The sequence below is a fragment of the Chrysochloris asiatica genome, unplaced genomic scaffold (assembly GCF_000296735.1).
Source record: "Chrysochloris asiatica unplaced genomic scaffold, ChrAsi1.0 scaffold00039, whole genome shotgun sequence".
NCBI lineage: Eukaryota > Metazoa > Chordata > Mammalia > Afrosoricida > Chrysochloridae > Chrysochloris > Chrysochloris asiatica.
This window is the reverse complement of record NW_006408557.1, coordinates 11,987,929-12,008,408: the sequence shown is the minus strand read 5'-3', so window position 1 is coordinate 12,008,408 and position 20,480 is coordinate 11,987,929. Positions and strand designations below refer to the sequence as shown.

Below are 20,480 nucleotides of genomic sequence, written 5' to 3'. Positions count from 1 at the left end.
TCAGATGATACAACCTTGTTTGCTGAAAGTGAAGAGGACTTAAAACATTACTGATGAAGATCAAAGAGCACACAGCCTTTGGTATGGATTATATCTCAGTGTCAAGAAAACAAAAATCCTCACCACTGGACCAATAAACAACATTCTTATCAACGGAGAAAAGATTGAAGTTGTCAAGGACTTCATTCTTCTTGTAATTAATCAATTAAAATGTTAAGCAACTGTGGCCCATTGCATACAGGTGCACTTGAGTCACAGACTCCAGTTACTGTTGATAGTGTCTCAAGAAGCCAGGAACCAAGCCCCTCGGACACAAAGATCACCCTGGAGAGTCACAGAAGCCACCCTTTACTCTTCAATCACTGACATGCTTCAAATTCCTTATACATGGAAGTAGACAACAAACACACATCTTCAACAACTCCTTTGGTAAAATACTGAAAGACAATCTGGTCTCTGTTTATATCTCTTACCTTTAGAGTTTAAGTTGGCAGTTAGTTTCCTTTGGCTTTCATGTCTGTAAAATAAAGAAATGACCTAAGTTCTGGAAAAAAGAAAAGAAAAGCAGACTAATATTTTCACAGAGAGCCACATTGTTCATTGAAAGGCCAGCAACTTTACATTTATTCTTCAAGTTTTAAAATCCAAAGATGTCAGGGCCACTTTGATGTGAGGTTGCCCAGCCTGACAGGACAGCACTACCACTGGCCCCCATGTGCACCTACCTTGCCTACCTTGGTGGAGACACAGCCAGAGCTCAGCACCCTGGTCCACCGAACACCACCATGTGCTGGGCTACTGCTGAGAAATGACGCACAGGCAGGGAGGTGGAGGACTGCTTCGTTTAACAATCCTCTGATCAACCCTAATGTCTAACACTTTAGTAGTTGCTGCCGTCTAGTGGGTTTCTACTCATAGCGACCCTGTACACAGTTTCTGAGGCATGACTGCTGGTGAGTTTGGAGAGCCGAACTTGCAGTTGGCAATCCAATGCTTATCTTACAGTGCCACACAAGTACTTTTAGACAAATTAAAAGTGAAATTTCTAAAGTAGAGAATCCAAGATGTTAGAATGCAAGGACTAGAATGTTGGCCTTTAGAGGAATTCCTGTAGTTTGTAATGAGTTTATAAGTTCCCTCTGGAAGCACTGTTCAGATGTTGTTTTTATTATACTTAAATTATATACTTATTATACTTAAATTCTCCAAGGTTTGAATTGAATGGTCAAAGGACATACTTAAAATGAAACTGTTATGTCTGTATGATTTGATATTTTGATTTGCTGTCTCATGCTTTTGCCAAATATACCGTGCTGCCTCCGCTGCTCTTCTCATGGAGTGAGCAGGACCCTGGTCTCCTAGATGCAAGCGAGTCTATGAATTTCATCATGTCTATGCCTTTCGGCCAAGGAGCTCAGGTAGCCTAGTGGTAATGAATTGGGCTGCGAACCTTAAGGTCAGCAGTTCAAAACTACCAGCAGTTCCACAGGAGAAAGAAGAGGCTTTTTGCTCCCGTAAAGATTTACAGCCTTGGAAACCCTGTACAGGGTCGCTATGAGTCGGAACCGACTCCATGGCCCACCACCACCACCACCACCACCATCCCTTTGGGCCAGGTATGATAAACCTCTGGCTTAAATAACTGCCTTTGGTCATGTGGTTGTTAGGCAGTTTTGACTCATAGTGACACTATGCACAACAGGATTAAACACTGCCTGGTCCTAGGCCATTCTCATAATTATGATTATGTTTGAGTACATTGTTGCTACCACTGTGTCAATCCATCTCCTTGGTGGTCTTCCTCTTTTTCACCAACATGACACTTTACCAAGTATGATGTCCTTCTCTAGGGATTGGTCCCTCCTGAAAACATGTCCAAAGAACTAGAGGCAAAGTTTTACCATTCTTGCTTCTAAGGAGCATTCTGGCTATACTTTTTCCAAGACACATTTATGTGTTCTTCTGGCAGTCCATAATAGTTTCAATATTCTTCAATACCACCATAAATCAAATTTCTATGGTCTTCCTTATTCACTCTCCAACTTTCACATGCATATGAGGTGACTGAAAATACCATTAGTTTGACCAGGCTCACCTTAGTCCCCAAACTGATGCCTGGCTCTTTAACACTTTAAAGAGGTCTTTATCATGATGTTATTTGCTGTGAGTATTTTAGAATGTAAGGTCCAGATGTGAGGACTTTAGAATAACAAGGCTCTAGGAATTGATGAAATACATATTGAAATGTTTCAACAAACTGATGCAGCACTGGAGGCACTCACTCATCTATGCAAAGAAATTTGACGAGAACTACCTGGCTACCCAATGGGAAAAGATTCACATGTGTGCCCGTTCCAAAGAAAAGTGATACCACAGAATGTGGAAGTCATCAAACAATATCATTAATATCACATGGAAGTGTAACTTTGCTGAAGGTAATTGAAAACTGGTTGTAGCAAGACATCGATAGGGAGCTGCCAGAAATTCAAGCAGGATTCAGAAGAGGATGTGGAACCAAGAGACAGATGTTGGTTAAAAGCAGAGACTACCAGAAGGATGTTTACTTGTGTTTAATTGACTAGGCAAAGGCTTTTGACTGTTTGGAGCATAACAAACAATGGATAACACTGCAAAGAATGGGTATTCCAGAACACTTAATTGTGCTCATAAGGAACCTGTACATTGACCAAGAGGAAGTCATTCAAACAAAACAAGGGGATACTAACTGGTTTAGAACCTGGAAAGATTTGTGCCAAGGCTGTATCCTTTCATCACGTTTATTCAATCTGTAAACTGGGCAAATAACCTGAGAAGATGGATTATATGAAGAGCATGGCATCAGGATTGGAGGAAGACTCATTCACAACCTGCAGTATGACACAAACTTGGTTGCTGGAAGCGAAGAGGACTTAAAATGTTGATGAAGATCAAAGATGGCAGCTTTCAGTAAGGACTGTGACTTGTGAAGAAAACAAAAATCCTCACAAATGGACCAATAAATAACATCATGGTAAACGGAGAAAAGATGGAGTCTGGCAAGGACATCATTTTGATTGGATCTATGATCAATGCTCAGGCAAATGGGCTGCACAAGACCTCTTTAAAGTGTTTAGTAGCAAAAATGTCAGTTTGAAGCCTGACTGAAGCCATGATATTTTCAATGTGCCATATGCATGCGAAAGTTGGACAGTGAATAAGGAAGATTGTAGAAGAATTGATGCTTTTGAGTTATGGTATTGGAGGAGAATACTGAAAGTGCCATGGGCTGCCAAAAGAACAAACAGATCTGTGTTGGAAGAAGTGCACCCAGAATGCTCCTTGGAGGCCAGTTTGACCAAACTTCGTCTCTCATACTTCGGACATGTTGTTATTAGGAACTAGTCACTGGAGAAGGATATCATGTTTGGTAAGGTGGAGGGTCAGAGAAAAAGAGGAAGACCCCTAGCGAGATGGATTGGCAAAGTGGGCTCAAGTGTGGCAATAATTGTGAGGTTGGCCCAGGACCTGGCAGTGTTTTGTTGTGCATAGGGCCGCTAGGAGTCGGTACTGACTTGATGGCACCTAACAACAACATATGCAAGTGAAAGTTGGACAATGAATACGGAAGACTGTAGAAGATTCAGTGCATTTGAATTATGGTGTTGTTGAAGAATATTGAAAGCATACAGACTGTCAGAAGAACAAACAAATCTGTCTTGGAAAAAGTACAGCTAGTATGCCCATTAGAAGTGAAATGGCGAGATTTTGCTTCTAATTCTTTGGACATATTGTGAGGAGGGACCAGTCACTCTAGAAGTTTGATAAAGTGGAGGAGGGGAAGTGAAAAAGAAGAAGACCCCAACAAAATGATCTGACAATGGGCTGAAACATACCAATTGTCAAGATGGCATAGGACCAGGCAATGCCTGGTTCTGTTGTGCACAGGATTGCTATAAGTAGGACCCTACCTGATGGCACCTGACAACAACAACCATTACACATTAATATGCTCACTCATTCAGCAGGTTCCATAGTCATTGAGCTCTGGTGACTGAGACACGCCCCCATTCCAATTCCAGTGAGGAACTCAGAGTCAGGGGGGAAGTGTACCTGGAAACACACCCGTGAGCTACAGATGACAGTACTAGACACGGGCTATGGCAGAGGCATCTTGGATAGCCCTATCCTCCTCTGAGAAGCTGTCTAGAAGGTTAATGAGTTAAACCTTGAAACTCTAGTGTGCATCAGTCAGGTCAAAAAGTAGAACAGGCACATTCCAGGAAGACAAAAGTGTGGGAGTAGAAGCCACAGCATGGTGTACAGGGCAAATGCACAGCGCGGTGCTGTTGAGAGTGTTCGGTGAGCAAAGGGGCAGAAGGAAAGTGGGCTGCTGAGGGTGTGGAATAGGGTAGCGTAAGTGACAAAGGACCCCTGAAAGAGCCTGACAGAGGTGTTGGACACTCACTGCTGACCTGTGTGGAGGACACATTTGGAAGGAACCAAAGGAGCTCTGGTAGCATAGTGGTTACTAGTTGGGCTGCCAACCTTAAGGTCAGCAGTTCGAAATTACCAGCTGTTCCATGGGAGAAAGATGAGGCTTTCTGCTCCCATAAGGATTTATAGCCTTAGAAACCCTGTACAAGGTCGCTATGGGTCAGAACCGACTCCACAGCACATAACAACAACCTGCAGGACAGCCTCAATGATAGTAACACATAAAAAGGTATTTTTTGAAAAGAAAAAAAAAACAATTTTTTTTAAAGAAAACCTACCTAAATTGTTGAGATTTTCAGACCATGTCAGGTAGGTTTAACAATGAGATTCAGCACAACACAGGGGAAAATGAGGGCAGGGTCTCAGCCTAGAGTACTTCCAGTTCTAAGATCTTATTACAGGCCTGAAAATAACTAAGTTATAAGAAGATGTGGTTGCTAGACTCTAAAATCTACAATTTTTAATGATTTTAGCTGAAATAAATATTTATATTTATCAAATAGTATCTTCAGCTATAATATTCCTCAAGCTAGACACCAATATGAGAAATAAAAGCCAAAAAGTAATCCAGAAAGAAAGAAATCCCAAATGTGTCAAGAAATCTGTAAATACTAATTTTAATTTTTAAAAGCACACCAGTCTGAGGCAGTTTTAATTTGACAAAGTCTGAGCGCCCCCTGATGGTTAACTTGGGTCCCTACAGCAGATGTCATTTTTAGCTGCATGGACTCATCTTGCTACTTTTGTTCTTTCAAATAATCAAGTGGGTGTTCTTTCATGCTCCATACAAATAAAGTTTGTGAGCTTATTATAAGAAACTTATATAATATTTTAAGTTTAGGAATATTTAGGAAACTGTTAATTTGATAGAATTTGAGAAGAATGCAGATTATTAAACCAAAGGCACAAATAGATGCTAATATAAGAATTTACAGGAAAACTTTTTTTCTTTTTATTGAACTGTTGGTTTCTTGTGATCTCTTTCACTGCACCCTGAGAGAAATAGCATAGTCACTAGGCAAAAATAAAATGATGCCACAGGCCAGTTGGGTCACTGGCTGCTGGCTGACGCCCTCCGCTGGCCGCTCCAGTGACTGCAGGGTTGGCAGGGAATGCCACCCACAGCGGGTTGCTTGAGGACCCTAGCAGGGTGTGGTGGCTGGGTGACTTCTGCTACCTTTTCCTCAGGCAATTTTGTTGCAACTATACATCCTTTTCTTTCTTTTGTTAAAATGTTATCTACATCCAACGGTAAGCCGAAGTTACAAAGCAGGTTGTTAAAATCTACTTTCCATTGACTAAAAGGATCCTGGAGAGTGCAAACCGCTTCCTGGGGAAGGTAAAGCGAGACAATGTTTGCTGAGGAGAGGAAGCTCTGGCATGCACCCCAGAACAAAAGGAAACAAGTGGTCTTTATTCCCAGAACAGCTTCCTATTAGGACTCGCTCCTTCGTACATTATGCCTTTCATCCCCACTCAACCACAAAATGATTTTGCTAAAGCAAATACAATGGGAGAAAAAGATTTACACTGAAAGAATATTTAATAATAAACTGTAGCTGATCTGCCTACTTGCCCATGATTTATAATACAATAAACATTGGATTCTATTACGGCTCATGCACTGAAGCCGTTGCTCTGAAAAATGGAATATGAAAGCATTCGGACCCCACCACCATCACAATAAAATGAGCATGTATAAATGTGCTAAGAGTATCTCTTTGCATCTTTTATAGCTTGTGTGTATTAATCTGTAACGCTTATTAAGAAAGTCATTGCTATGCAAAGCAGCACCCAATCTCTTTCTCTGGCTTTTCAACAGAGTGCACTGTTTAGCCAATAGGACGGGCCCTCTGGACCTCATTCTGCATTCATCACAGGCAACATTTGCACAATGTATCTCTCAAAGGCTGCTGAAAAGAAGGCCTTAATACTCATGTAAACAACTGCAAACCAATTACTTAATGAATCAGGCCCACACATAATGAGGTGCAGACAAAGAGCTATAAATGCATTTTTGCGCCCAAGCCGCTGCTTTAAAGTAAAATCCCTCAGCTGTAGTTTGGGCTTAACTAGCACATCATAATTATTTTCTCTAGGACATCAGAGGAAGCCATTTTTTTCCCTGGGTCCAGTGGGGTCTTTTTCTGAGCTTGCTCATCAGCTCACTGACAAAATAGAGCAAAGAAGAATTTTTAAAAGTGCTACAGCAGCACTGCACTGTTATGTTTATTCTCAAGTACTGGGTTTCGAGACCACTTGTAAAAGCAATAAAGCTCAAGGAGTGACTGGAGTAAGTGGGATCCTTAAATGTAAGCCTCTAAGAAATTTCAGTGAATCCAGGCACAAACAGCAAAACCAGAGCTCTCCAAAGCCCAGGGTAGCGTATTAACAACCAGAGCCCAGCACAAGATCCAAACCATGAAAGATGGCATGCCAAGCTCACTTGCTTAACGTTCAGACCTTGTCATCGCTGGATTATTATCAAGTGTCCAGAACCAAGGGTTTCTGAAAAGGCTTTTTTTTAAAGGGGACTGATGAAGTTACTTGAATTTATTTAGGACAATAACTTCATACAGAAATAACAGTGATAACAAAGAGGGACTCCACCTCATATTTAAGGAGCAAAAACTAGATTTTAGTTTAGTGAAATATAGACACAATATCAGGTTAACAAAATGTTCTATAAAATCTAATTGCTTTTTTGAATGTATTTAACAGTTGCCCAAAGAACATATATATATATATATATATATACAAAGAAAAGTTTAAGAATTGGGTTTCATAATTCCTCAACAGAAACAAACACTTTTAATAATCTTTAAACACCAAAGGGCTGCATTATTAAGCCAAATAGTAAGATTAAGCCCTAAAAACTGTCTATATAATTAACTGTCTTGAGAAGAGCTGCGACTTGAACTTAAAGTATAATCATAAAAATACAATACTTTAAAACTCTTCTGGTTCATTATCTACTTCCATTTAAAATTAAGGATGAAAATTTGGGTATTAAGATAACAATCCCTAATAATTAAATGAGCCATTCAGTTTTCTAAAAAATAAATTTTAATTTTAAGAAAGGTCAATCTTATTTTATGGTCCTCAAAACATAATAATAAATATAAATGAAGATAAAATTTTTTCATTTGAAAAATACTATATTTCTAGATCAAGCCATTTTTATCTCATAGGACATGTAAAGTTCCTGTTTTTTAAATTTCATTAGGTGTAAGTAGTTAATTCAAATACAATACAATTAATGATCTTAAGAACATCTTTTTAAATAAGAAATAGTATTACAAAAAAGAAACTTTTTGTGGTGTTTTAATTGGTATTTAGCGCAAAGCAAAATAAATAAGTGTTAGATGATTGCTCGTTCCTACATATGAACTCCTTCTTAGGGATCTGATGGTACTGCATTGTTAGTAGTTTATGTTGACTCAAGACACACCTCACTTATCATTGCTCAGAAAACTAATAAATGGCTACAGTTTAACAAAGTGAAAAGATAAATTTTACTTTTTAGGGAAACTAAGAAAGAAAGCAGGAAAAAGAAATTTAAAAAATATCTAAATACTTAGTTAAAAAACAAACAAACCAGAAATGAAAACAAAATTGTACACACAGCAATTGCTAGTTTACATAATAGCTGTCCCACACTAGAAACATGCCACTTTATTTCTTTCAAGGCCTGATGTTTTCTCCCTGTCCTTTTCCTGACAACTTCCATTGTGTGGTCTCTAAGCAGTCCTACTGCGAGCAGCTGTAGATGCTAATTTGTGGTTCACTGAGGTGTCAACTGAGTCTTAAACCAAGGAAACAACAGCTGCAAAACAATACTTGGCTCTGGTGCAAATATTTTCAAAGGTAGACTAAAGTTTCAACTGCTATTTTAGATAAACAAAAACCCAAACTATAACTGTCCATCAAGTCACACAACAAATAATATACAGCAAGTCACACAACAAATAATATACAGCCAGAGTTTAATTCATTGCATAGTGACATTTTGCATCTTGTGGGTGCTATTCAGAAAGACTTTCACAACTTTACCTTGACAAAGGACTTCCTTTGCTAGATGAAAAATTCCCTTCCAAAGTGATTTTGTTAGTTGTCTTTGTCTGGAATGTGCCGCTGCCAATATTCAAACCTGTGATGAGTATAAACACAGAGTGAGCGTCCGCCTCCATGCCGGGCTGAAACACAATGGAAGAAGACAAGGCCTCACAACTTCTTTGGTGAAATAAATGTTAACAGGGAAAGATGCTGCTTGAGCCACACAACGTAAGGAAACCTCTGAAGCAAGGAATGAACAGCTCTGCTTTAAACACTCAAAATACACATGTAAGCACATAGGTCTTATTCACACTGTTAGAATGCACAGATGGGGGGGGGGGGGGTTCCAGGTCACATTTTCCAGAAACTAAATCTCATAAAAAACGGACACCTCTAGATGACAGTTACTTACCCCACCTACCCTGAAGCTCCCTACCAAATTCTCCATTTTCCATTCATTACACAGCGGAGGCCGAATCCCCACTGAAAACTCACAAGGCTACTCTTGAGTCAGCCTGGAAAGGTCAGTGAAGAGAATGCACTGGAAGACTGTCCCTGAAGCTGGGTGAACAGGACTGTCCCCAGGGTGCACCCAGGCAGTAGGGGAATTCCTGACCTCCGACTCCTTGCCTCCTCAGCTTCCATGTTTCTGCTACAATTTTGGTTCTTAACTGGTTACTGGGGATCACGAATGGAGAGTAGTACATAGGTATCTTTGTAAATGGCATTTTTCTGAGTTTCCAACCTGTAACCTGGTTGCCTGCATGTAACCTCTGTAATAAAATGATTCCTTTAGCAATACATCCACTTTCAGTCCGATGGAAATCTCCACATACTTAAAGAAGACAAAGTCTTTTCAGATGTGAAAACTAAGGCACAAGGTTTAAGTGGCTTTTCTGAGCGACAGAACCAGAGAAATCTTTAGCAGAAAATAACTGAAATATGCACTTCTTCAACAGTTAGATTTGGGGCTTGTTTGTGCACATTTCCATAACTACCTGTAAGTAACAATGCTTTGAAATTTAACCCTATACACTGCAGCTTCAGTTTCCCTCCCTGTTCCTGGCCCATAGAAGTCCCTAGGATTAGATTGTGAGTGGCAGTAAAGAGCAATGTGTGACCAGATGCAGAAAACATACACGAGGCAGTGTCTCACACCTGTCAGGCAAGCTCATCAGAAGCATTCCTAAAGTCTAATGCAGGAAAATTGGAATCTTGAAAGGCATATAGGGTAATTTTGCAGGTAAAGCAAGTAAACGGGATGTTAGGGGTGCTTAACATAACTAGCAAAGGCTTATTACTTCATTTACAAATAAATTACATTAAAGATCAGTACATTATAGTACTACTTTGATAATACCATAATTTTGATGCATATCTAACAGACTACAACTTAGGTCAATTTTGTTCATTTCCTTAAACCTGCCCATTAACACACAGATTTGTGGTGTTGCCCTCCAAACTGTGTGTCTATCTACCAATCAGAGGTAATGCTCTGTGCAAAGCACTGCTCTCTCAGGGCCTCATATGTAAAATAAGGCTGTTGGATAAATACTTTCTACAATATCCCTAGATGGGATTGCTATGACTCAAGTGTGAAGAAGGTGATAAAAACCAAACAGTTAAGGTTTCCAAGTGTTACATCTTTCCAAACAGATGACAATCTCTCTTAGCGCAGAGGCCCTGTTTTAAAACACAACAGCAGTTAAGCAAACCCTGTGCTGTGCACTTACCCTGCAGTGGCCAAGTCCTAAGAGTAATCAAAATAACAGTTTTGTAGCAACCGACTCAAACACCAATATTATCTAGTTCTCCAAAAACAGATGCTAAGTCCAATGTGGAGTCCTGGTGTAGCACTGTGGGATAAGCACTGGATCACAAGGCCGGTTTGAACCACAAGGTCAGCAGTTCAAACTCACCAGCCGCTCCTATACAGGGTCGCTATGAGTTGGAACCAACACAACAGCACTTAACAACAACAAGCCCAATGTGCCATTAGTTGGTCCCTTGAATAAATGTCTGAAGAAGACAACACTGAGGAAAGTGGGTAATCTGAACGTGATAGTAAAGAGAAATCACGGTTAGTTCTCATAAGTGAAATTACTGCATGTTTACTATGAAAAGATGAGAAAGCACTGCCGTTGTTGTTATGTGCTTTAGAATCGATTCCAATCTGTAGAAGGTTGCTGAGGCTTTTAAATCTTTGTAGGAGTAGAAAGCCTTATCTTTCTCCTGTAGAGTCGCTGGGTGGACTCGAACCGCAGACCTTGTAGCTTGCTGTTACGTGCTTATTGTATGGAGCCATTGCAAAAGTTTTAGGTCATATTAATTCACTTTCACAAAGAGGGTTGAGGTGACTTATACTAAAAAAAAACAAACAACCACATAACCGCAACAAAAACAAACAGGTGTAATAAAATGAAAATTACAAAAACACAATGAAGTATAAGAAAACAAAATAATCAAAACAAAAATTCTAGATAGAAGCACAACTACATTTAAGCTTAGAATTTAGATGTCCTGGTTTTGATAGTCTTCATTTCAAGAACTCAGAATGCCCCAGCATTCCATAGAGGGAGGGCAGCCAAGCACAGCACTTCCATTTGATAAATAAGCTGGGAGATGTGGAGAGGAGAAGGAATGTGGGGTGCCTCTGTGACACTTAAAACAAGTGTCTACTGTGACAGGCCAAGTGGGACCGAGGGGCCACCCGCCATGCCTGGAACAGCCCAGATCAGCAGAGAGGGCTCTTTCATCTCCATCCCAACCCATTCCATTAAGAATCAAAAGGGACTGGCTCATTCTGACCTGGTGACAGCTCATCACAAAGCAAACTCCAGGACTCTTCAAAGAATGGCTTCCTTCCCCTGGACACAGATAACCCTGGCCATTGGCCTAACTGACTGAACACTGGCTTCAAGTATTCAATTTACCTTTACTTACCTGAAACACCGGCCTTTTGGAATCTATCTTTAGTCTGATGTGTATTATCCTGAAGAGTAGACTTCTTCAGCAGCTGGTAAGCTTTTGTTTCTACAGATTTAAAAAAGATACAGAAATACTGAATTTTTACTGCCCAGAGAGCAGTTCCTTAGATTATTTCTATTAGGCTAGTACTTTTCAAATCCATGCAAATTATTTTTAAACTGTTAATTTTTAGAAAGTCTAAAAACACAATCAACAAAACTCAATTTAGGAGATAAAATCAATTTAGGAGACTAAATCAGGTTTCAAGACCCAACGACACATTGTGTGAGTTTATTTGAGGAGGCTGAATTCCAGCCATTATTTTGAGTGAATCTGTGGTTAGGTTCAAGAACACAAGTAAATCATTTCTTGTTATTACATTCTTGGCAGGAGTGGCTACAGAAATGAATTAAAAGGACAGTACAGGCTTTCTAAGCCATCCAGTTCCACTGAAGCGCTCCCACCCTGGCTCTCGAGGCTCACATGTGAGTGTGGAGGCTCTGGTAGAGGCTGGGGGAAGAGCAGAAGGGCAGTGGCAGTTCATTGGCTCAGAGATTCACAGCTGAGAAACTTTAACCAAGCCTTGTCTGAGGTAGGAGAGAAGACAGCAGGGAGCAAAGTCAAGTGTCCAAAGAAATCAGCAGCAGCCTGAAGCTGACTCAGTTTCACACAATACTGTTGGCTGTGCAGGGCTTCTAATAGTGTATATTTATATAGGTTAACTTGGAAAAGACTTGGGGAAAACAAGTAATTATGCAAAGGGCTCAAGTGGCAAAGCCATCCCCATGATCTCTAGTCTTGAAACTTCCAGGATAGAGGGAGAACAGAAACAAAAATTTAGCACAGATAGATCAAGACAGCTTCTTGGTTGCAGGTGGGCCTCAGTCCCAACATCCACATTTTCATAGTGGCCCCAAAGCATTTCTGCTGTCAGTGGCAGGGACAGGCTTTTGATTGATTCAATTTTAGAACTCAGCCATGAGCTTTATATTAATGGTTTAAGACAAACATTACTGAAGAATGAAAATAGAAATCATCTTGCCCTACTAAAAATTAATCAAGGTAAAAAACTGAAAATAAGCATCATCCTTAGAAATGTTAAATGCCGTGTAATTATAGTATGTACAGATCAGGGACTCTTAACTGAAGAGAGTAGATACCGAGGCAACATTTGTGCTTTGTTTTTTTTTTTAACATTGCTGAATTGTAAATCAACTTGGTGGGTTGCAACCAGTACTATGAAAAAAATAATAAAAAAATCAGATACAGTGCATAGTAAGGGAAAATACTATTTTGTGTAACTTCCATATGGGTGAGTCAAGTACTGGCCTGGCATATATAAAATGTTTCCTGCTGTAGGTTAGTCCCACTATCCTACAATGGCACTGTAACATCCTCGAAATAACCCCAATACCTGTATTATTTCAGGTTTGCCTTCATTCCAGGATTATGTGCTATGTGATAATATCAGGAGGAAAAATATATTAAGATTAAAGACAGAATATATGCAGTCTGAAAAGAGGTAAAGAGTCACTATTAAGAAGGTGAAATGCTATTTGTATTTATTTTATAAAGATCAACCAAAAAGTTTTCCAGCTTTTAGGTTACAAGTCCAAATCTTAATGAATGTATGCTATTTCTGCATTCAAGGTCATGGAAAAGATAACAATCAGAAATTTAACTGATTGCTAAATTTCATAATCAAAAAAACAAACAAGAAAGGAGCCAATGTCTTGATAAACACAGACCCTCAGACACTGGAGCTAGGTGGTGCTCTGCAATCCCTCCAAGTCCATTATCTTAAGGTGGAGGAGCTGGACTTCAGTGGACTGCTTTGCTTCTCAGAGAACAGGAGAAAACTTCTCCATTTACTTTCAGGAGAGGATTTCTGACATTAACAGTTGTGGGGTGATTTCAGGTTTGCAGTGGTTAAGTATTCTGCTCAAATACAAGACAGTGCTGATATTACTACAGGTCTTTATCTAGCCAGGAAGGGAATCTACTATTCGCAGCAAAGGAATCCTATCATAATCCTCTGGTAAAGATAGGTTATTTCCATATCTCACACACATTACATTTTAGTGTCTTCCCTCCCTTCTTGAGGACATAGGATCGCAAATGGGCTGAGTCTGTTCCCTTTCAGGCTGTCCCAAGCCAGCTGTTCAGAGGTCTTGAAGGGAGATGGCTCATGACTCTCCTGTCCTGTTCAACCAGAGGCAAACCCCCTTTCCAACCATGGTACTTCCCTTACATTGGATCCTTAAACTCATGGCTCTTCTCCAAACAGAAATTCACTGAAGGAGACGGGACAATTTTTATCTGGGAGGCAGCTGTCCTGCTAAGAGTGATAATTCTGAAAACTTCTGGACATGCCGCTCACCCCTCTGATCCAGGCTGCCCTCATAGGTTTAATGGCAAATTGAGGTTTACAAGGTAAAAAAGATGAAGTACATTCATTTGGAGCAATCAATCCTAACTAAGGCAGGACCAGAGATACCAAACTGGCTGGAAGGGTTAGAGCAGGCAGTATGTGCTGCTGTCCAACAACAGGGACTTGCATTGAGTCAGCATGTGCCAGAACTGGGGTCATTCCCTCATGGCAAGTGCCACACCATTAAACCAAAACCAAAGCCATTGCCATTGAGTCAACTCTGACGTGCAGCAACCCTATAGGACAAAGTAAAATAGGGTTTTCAAGGACATAATCTGTGTGAAATGTTACAACCTTAGAAGACTTATGGGGCAGTTGGACTCTCTTGTAGGGCCACATATCAGAATTGATATGATGGCAATGGATTTTAATCTTTAAGGAAGCAGACTACTACATCTTTTTCCTGCAAGAGACTGGTAGGTCACAGCTGACCCTGTGGTTAGCAGCCAAGTGCTTAATCACTGCATCACCAGGGCTCACTGTCATAACCTTATTCATCCAATTATAGTCAGAGGAGCTGCACAAAGCAACATGTGGAAAGCGAATCAGGTTTGATTCAAAAAACAAACTAGGAAAGATGAAAAGATACAGATCCTGCATTGAAACAAGAGTTGAAGGAGGCAATGATGGGTTCAGGTACAGGTTATTGTTAGTTGCTACTGAGTTGGTACTGACTCATAGCGACACTATACACAACAAAATGAAACACTGCCTGGTCCTGGTCCAACCTCACAATCATTGCTACGCTTGAGCTCATCGCTGCTGCCCACTGTGCCAATCAATCTCATTGAGGGTCTTCCTATTTTTCTCTAACCCTCCACTTCACCAAACATGATATCCTTCTCCAGTGCCTGGTTCCTCCTGATCCACGCAATTGAAAGCCTTTGCATTGTCAATTAAGTACAGGTAATTTCTCTGCTTTCAGCCAAGATCCATCTGATGTCAGTAATGATATCCCTCATTCCATGTCCTCTTCTGAATATGGCTTGAACCTCTGGAAGTTCTCTGTCAATATATATTGTTAATTGCTGTCGAGTCAATTCCAACTCATAGCAGCCTAGTATAGCATTTCCAAGGAGCAGCTGGTGAGTTTGAACCACCAACGTTGCAGTTCATATGACTTTACAGTCTGAAGCATTAGCCCACAGCACCACACCAGGACTCCTGTCAATGTATAGTTGTAGCCATTTTTGTATTACCTTTAGTAAAACTTTACTTGTCCGATGATTCCCACATTCTGTTGGGTCACCTTCTTTGGAACGGGAATAAATACAGATCTCTTCCAGACAGTTGGCCCAATGGTGTCTTTCAAATTTATTGGCATAGATGAGTGTGTGCCTCGAGTGCCAGATCACTTTGTTGAATGATTTCAATTTTTATTCCATCAATTCCTGGTGCCTTGTTCTTTGCCAATTCCTTCAATGCACCTTGGATTCCTTCCTTCAAGATCATTGGCCCTTCATCATATGCTATCTCTTGAAATGGATGAACATCAACCATTTCTTTTTGGTACAGCAACTCTATGTATGCTTTCCGCATCATTCAGTATTTTGCCCATAGAATCCTTCAATATCGCAAGTTGAGGTTTCAATTTGTTCTTCAGTTCCCTCAGCTTGAGAAATGATAAGTGTGTTCCTCCCTTTTGGTTTTCTCACTCTAGGTCTCTGCACATTTTGTTATAATATTTGACTTTGTCTTCTCGAGCAGACCTTTGAAATTTTCTGTTCAAGTCTTATATCTCCTAACACCTTCTACTTGCTTTTTAGCATCTGTACACTGGAAAGCAAGTTTCAGAGTCTCTTCTGATATCTGTTTTGGTCATTTCCTTTCTTGTCTTTATGACCGTTTGCTTTCTTTCTGTATGATGTTCTTGATGCCATCCCACAACCTTCTGGTCTTTTGTCTTTAATGTCTAATGCATCAAATTTGTTCTTCAGATGATTTCTAAATTCAGGTGGGATATATTCAAGGTCACATTTAGGCTCTTGTGGACTTATTTTCATTTTTTTCAGCTTCCACTTGAATTTGCATACGAGCAATTGATGGTCTGTTCCACAGTCTGCCCCTGGCCTTGTTTTTGACTGATGATATGGAGCTTTTCCACCATCTCTTTCTACAGATGTCATCAATTTTATTTCTGTATATCCCTCTGGTGATGTCTATGTGTATAGACATTTTGTATGTTGTTTAAAAAAGTCATTTGCAATGAAGAAGTCATTGGTCTTACAAAATTCTATCATGCATCATTTCTATCACCAAGGCCATATTGTCTTACAAATGATCTTTCCTGTTTGTTTCCAACCTTTGCATTCCAATCACCAGTAATTATCAATACATCTTGATCGCATGTTTGACCAATTTCAGACTGGAAAAGTTGGTAGAATTTTTCAGTTTCATCATCACTGGCTTTAGTGGCTGGTGTGTAAATTTGAGTAACAGTGGTATTAACTGGTCTTCCATATAGGTGTATGGATATTACCCTACCATAGACAGCATTGTACTTCATGACTGATCTTGATATGTTCTTTTTAATGATGAACATGATGCTATTCCTCTTCAATTTGTCATTCCCAGCATAGTAAACCATGTAATTGTCAGATTCAAAATGGCCAATATCAGTCCATTTCAGCTCACTAACATCTATGATGGAGTTCTGGTGTGGCGCTGCATGATAATGTGCTGGACTCCCAGGGCGGTTTGAATGGAAAGGTTGGCAGTTCAAACTCACCAGCCATTCCTTGGAAAACCTATACAGGGTCGCTGGGAGTTAGAACCAACTCGATGGCACTTAGCAACAACACCAATATCTAGTATATTGTTGTTCATATGATCCTTTTTTCTACCCTCCAGGGTTATATATTTCATTTTTGACAATTTCCAATTTTCTTACATCCATACTTTGTACATTTCATGTTCTAATTATTAATGGATTTTTACCACTGTTTCTCTTCATTTTGAGTAGGGCTTTACTACATTTGCGTTATCACAGTCAACTCTACTTTGAGATAGCAGTTCTTTCCAAGTCGCATTTTGAGTGACTTCCAACCTGAGGGGCTCATCTTCTGGAATTATATCTGACAATATTCTGGTGCTCTTCAGTAATGTCAAACTCTCAGAAAATTACTAGTGAAAAAATTAGATAAATTTAACTTTCTAAGGAATACACTTACTTTCAATTATGATGTTTACAGCACACATAGAAACAATTATTTATGAATGTGTCCTCAAGCTTTTAGTTCTAAATCTTAAGTCAAGCATATTATATGAAAGGGCTTCAAACAGTTCATGGAGAACTTCCATTATCTTTTTTTAAAAACTTTTTTGTGACTCATGTGATAGTTTCCATGGGAGAACATTAGTTATACATTCACCCGATCGTATATCGTTTCATTACCATGGTTACAATCCCCTCCATGCATCATCAACCAACCACAGGGGCAAGCCTGCCCCCTGGTCGTCAGCACTCAGCCTCTCTCCCTCTCTGGGTCTAAAGTCCCCAGCTGCTCCATCTCTCCACATCATAGTCTCTGCCTCAATCTCTGGTGTCACTACTTCTCTGGATAGGGTCCCACACACCACTCTGCTCCCTTGATGGTCCCAGGGACCTCTGTTCCTAGACTGCAAAGTTAATCACTTGCTACAAAATGTCTACCTTTACATTTCCAACCCTCACAGTCAGTCCTGATAACAATTATTCACTATTGTATCACAAGAGACCTATCCTCATTTCCTGTCATCAGCCCCGCCTAGACAGATTGGGTACTACTCAGTGGAAATTCTACCTTCCTCCACGCCGTCTGGATCTAGATTCCCTCTTGAAAGCTTGTAAGCCAGTCACTTCTTGCCTTTGTAGCCCCCCACTCCCACTTTGGGTAGCCAATGTCCAAGTTGCCCATCCTTGTCTACTCTGTGTATAGAGGGGGTGGGAATGATACTTGCTGTAAAGATTTCTTCCCTCTTTTGAGCTACTGCATCCATAGGTGTAGGTCAAGTTCAGCAAACTGTATCAAATTACTCTTTTTTCCCCTCTTCTTTCTTCTTCTAGTTGAGCTCTGATCATCCAGTCATTGAAGCCAGGTCAAGTGGGTATTATGTGCAAGTGTGGGTGTTCTTGTGCATATGCCCTCTCTTCTTATCAGCCGGATGCTTCACTCTCTACTCTAGTTCTCTGTAGCTATGCCACTGACTCTGGGCCCAAGAGTCCCCAGGTCTTGCCACACTGCTGGCCAACCAGGTCTCCCCCCGGGTTCACAGGAGTCTATTGAACATTGTAGGGCTTAGCTCACAGAATCATTGCTGTTTTTCCCTCACTTCTCCTTATTGGTGACGAATGTGATCTCCCATTGAGTCTTAGTTTTGAAAGGGGTTTGCTCTGAGGGGACCCGACCACTTACTTGCCTTGATGTCTCCTGGGCAAGCAACTCGCTTGTTGTTGTAGTAATCAGTCGGTCTGCCTATCCTGTTTTGTAGTCTTCCTGTTGGTCCTTCTTTCAAGAAGTCTTTGTTCTTCTAGCCCCTCCAGGCTGGTTGGCGTGTCCTCACAAGTAGAAATTTCTCACCTCAGAAGATTCTGGATGCTGTTCAGCATTCCACCTAAGTCTTATGTAATGCAGAGGCTCCACAGGAAGCCTCCTTTACTGGGCACGTTGTAGCCTCATGTTAGGTATTCCAATCAGTTATAGGCAGAAGACAGATTTACAAGCTTTCTATGGTGATATTTCTGGCTATTCCTTTGTCTCCCCTTCAAGTGTCTATTTTATAATGGTATGCCAGGAAAACCAAGATTCAAAAGACAGCCAAGCATCTTAACATTATTTCACCCCTTTTCCCTATTCCAACCATGTCTCAATCCCTGTATCCCAGAGCCCTGTTGTTCCAAGGTTGTGTATATATCATTATTTATCTCTGTTCCACTTAGCCATGCAATCCTACCTTATTGTTCTCACAAATGCTTTGTTCTTCAATTTCCCTCCCCATTCTTATATAATGCCCCCCTCCCTAGCACCCAAACTATCCAATGTCTATTCCCTACCCTGTGCTCCACCTTCCCCTCCATCCCCTCAACCCACTCCCCACATCTCAGTAGCCAGCAAGAATCACCCCCCTTTAGTATGGGTTCTTTTTCTTAGTCTTTTACAGTAGTGGTCCTATGCAGTATTTCTCTTTTTGTGACTAATTTCACTCAACATAATGTCCTCAAGGTTCATCCATGTTATGTGGTGGCTTGAGCCTCCTTGTTATTCTTCAAGGTAACATAATATTCCATTGTGTGTATGTAGCACAGTTTGTTTATCCATTCTTCAGTTAATGGACACTTTGGCTGTCTTCATCTTTTTGCTATTGTAAATAGTGCTGCTATGAACATTGGTGTGCACATATCTACTCGTGTTATGGCTCATATTTCTTGTGGGTAAATACCAAGTAGAGGAATTCCTGGATCATAAAGTATTTCTATTTCCAACCTTCTGAGGAAGTGTCATATTACTTTCCAGAGAGGTTGGACCATTTTGCAGCCCCACCAGCAATGCAGGAGTGTCCCAGTCTCTCCACATCTCTGCCAGTTATTGTCCTCTACTTTTTTGATCTTTGCTGTTGTTGCTGGTGTGAGATTGATATCTCATTGTTGTTTTGATTTGCATCTCTCTAAAGGTCAGCAGTTCGAAACTACCAGCTGCTCCGCGGGAGAAAGATGAGGTTTTCTGCTTCCGTAAAGATTTACAGCCTTGGAAAACCCTGTTCAGGGTCGCTATGGGTCAGAACCGACTCCATGGCACTTAACAAACAACAACAATGGCTAGTGATTCTGAAAATTTCTTCATATGTTTATTGGCTGCTTGGATTTCCTCCTTGGTGAAGTGTCTGTTCATGTGTTAATATTGGTTCTTTCTTCTTTTTGGATGTGTGCATTTATTGCAATAAATTGTCCTTTCAGCACCGCTTTTGCCATGTCCCAACATGAATCTTAGATCTTCAAATATTTTTATCTTTTTCTCTGTTTGTTCTTCTATCTTAGTGGTATTGAGGGATATGTGTTCCAGCTCACTGGTTCTGCCTTCCATCTCTTCTATTCTACTCCTTTGCCCTTTCAGAATATTGTTTATTATTGATTATTTATTACCCTTTCAGAATAATACTTATTATTGATCGTTTGGACCTCTTTCTGTAGGTTTTGAATTATTTCCAATGATGTATCTATCTGATTTGATTGTTCCTGTAGCTCTTTCCTGACTTCTTCCTTATTTTTCTCAACTGCATTGTACAGTGTTTTGAAACATAATCATTTTTCTGAATTCCTTCTCAGGCATTTCCAAGGCCTGCCCTCCTTCCAGAATGGAGTTCAGGTCTACCTATAGGTCATTTGTCTCACACATTTTATCGTGTTTCTGGACAAGTGCTGATATGGTCATCTGTTTTTGCTTCTTGGACATGTTTAGTGTTTACCTGTGGCCTTAATACTTAATTGAGTATGCATTTTGGTATTTTTTTATGTTTTCTGATTGCCTCCAGGTAGATGTGATCAGGATGTGGGCTTCCCTTTTCACTCTTCTTATTG

At 40.3% G+C, this 20,480-nt stretch overlaps 1 protein-coding gene across 1 annotated transcript in view; it reads right to left on the bottom strand.

Annotated features, from left to right (window-relative positions):
• Nucleotides 1-20,480, bottom strand: part of PLK1S1 (polo-like kinase 1 substrate 1) — a 239,786-nt gene that overhangs the window by 4,422 nt on the left and 214,884 nt on the right. Inside the window, exons 10-12 of the mRNA XM_006860749.1 lie at nt 11,486-11,562; nt 8,527-8,657; nt 474-517 (exon numbers count right to left, since the gene is read on the bottom strand). Coding sequence (XP_006860811.1) covers nt 474-517; nt 8,527-8,657; nt 11,486-11,562 — 252 coding nt within the window. The remainder of the gene's footprint in view (nt 1-473; nt 518-8,526; nt 8,658-11,485; nt 11,563-20,480) is intronic.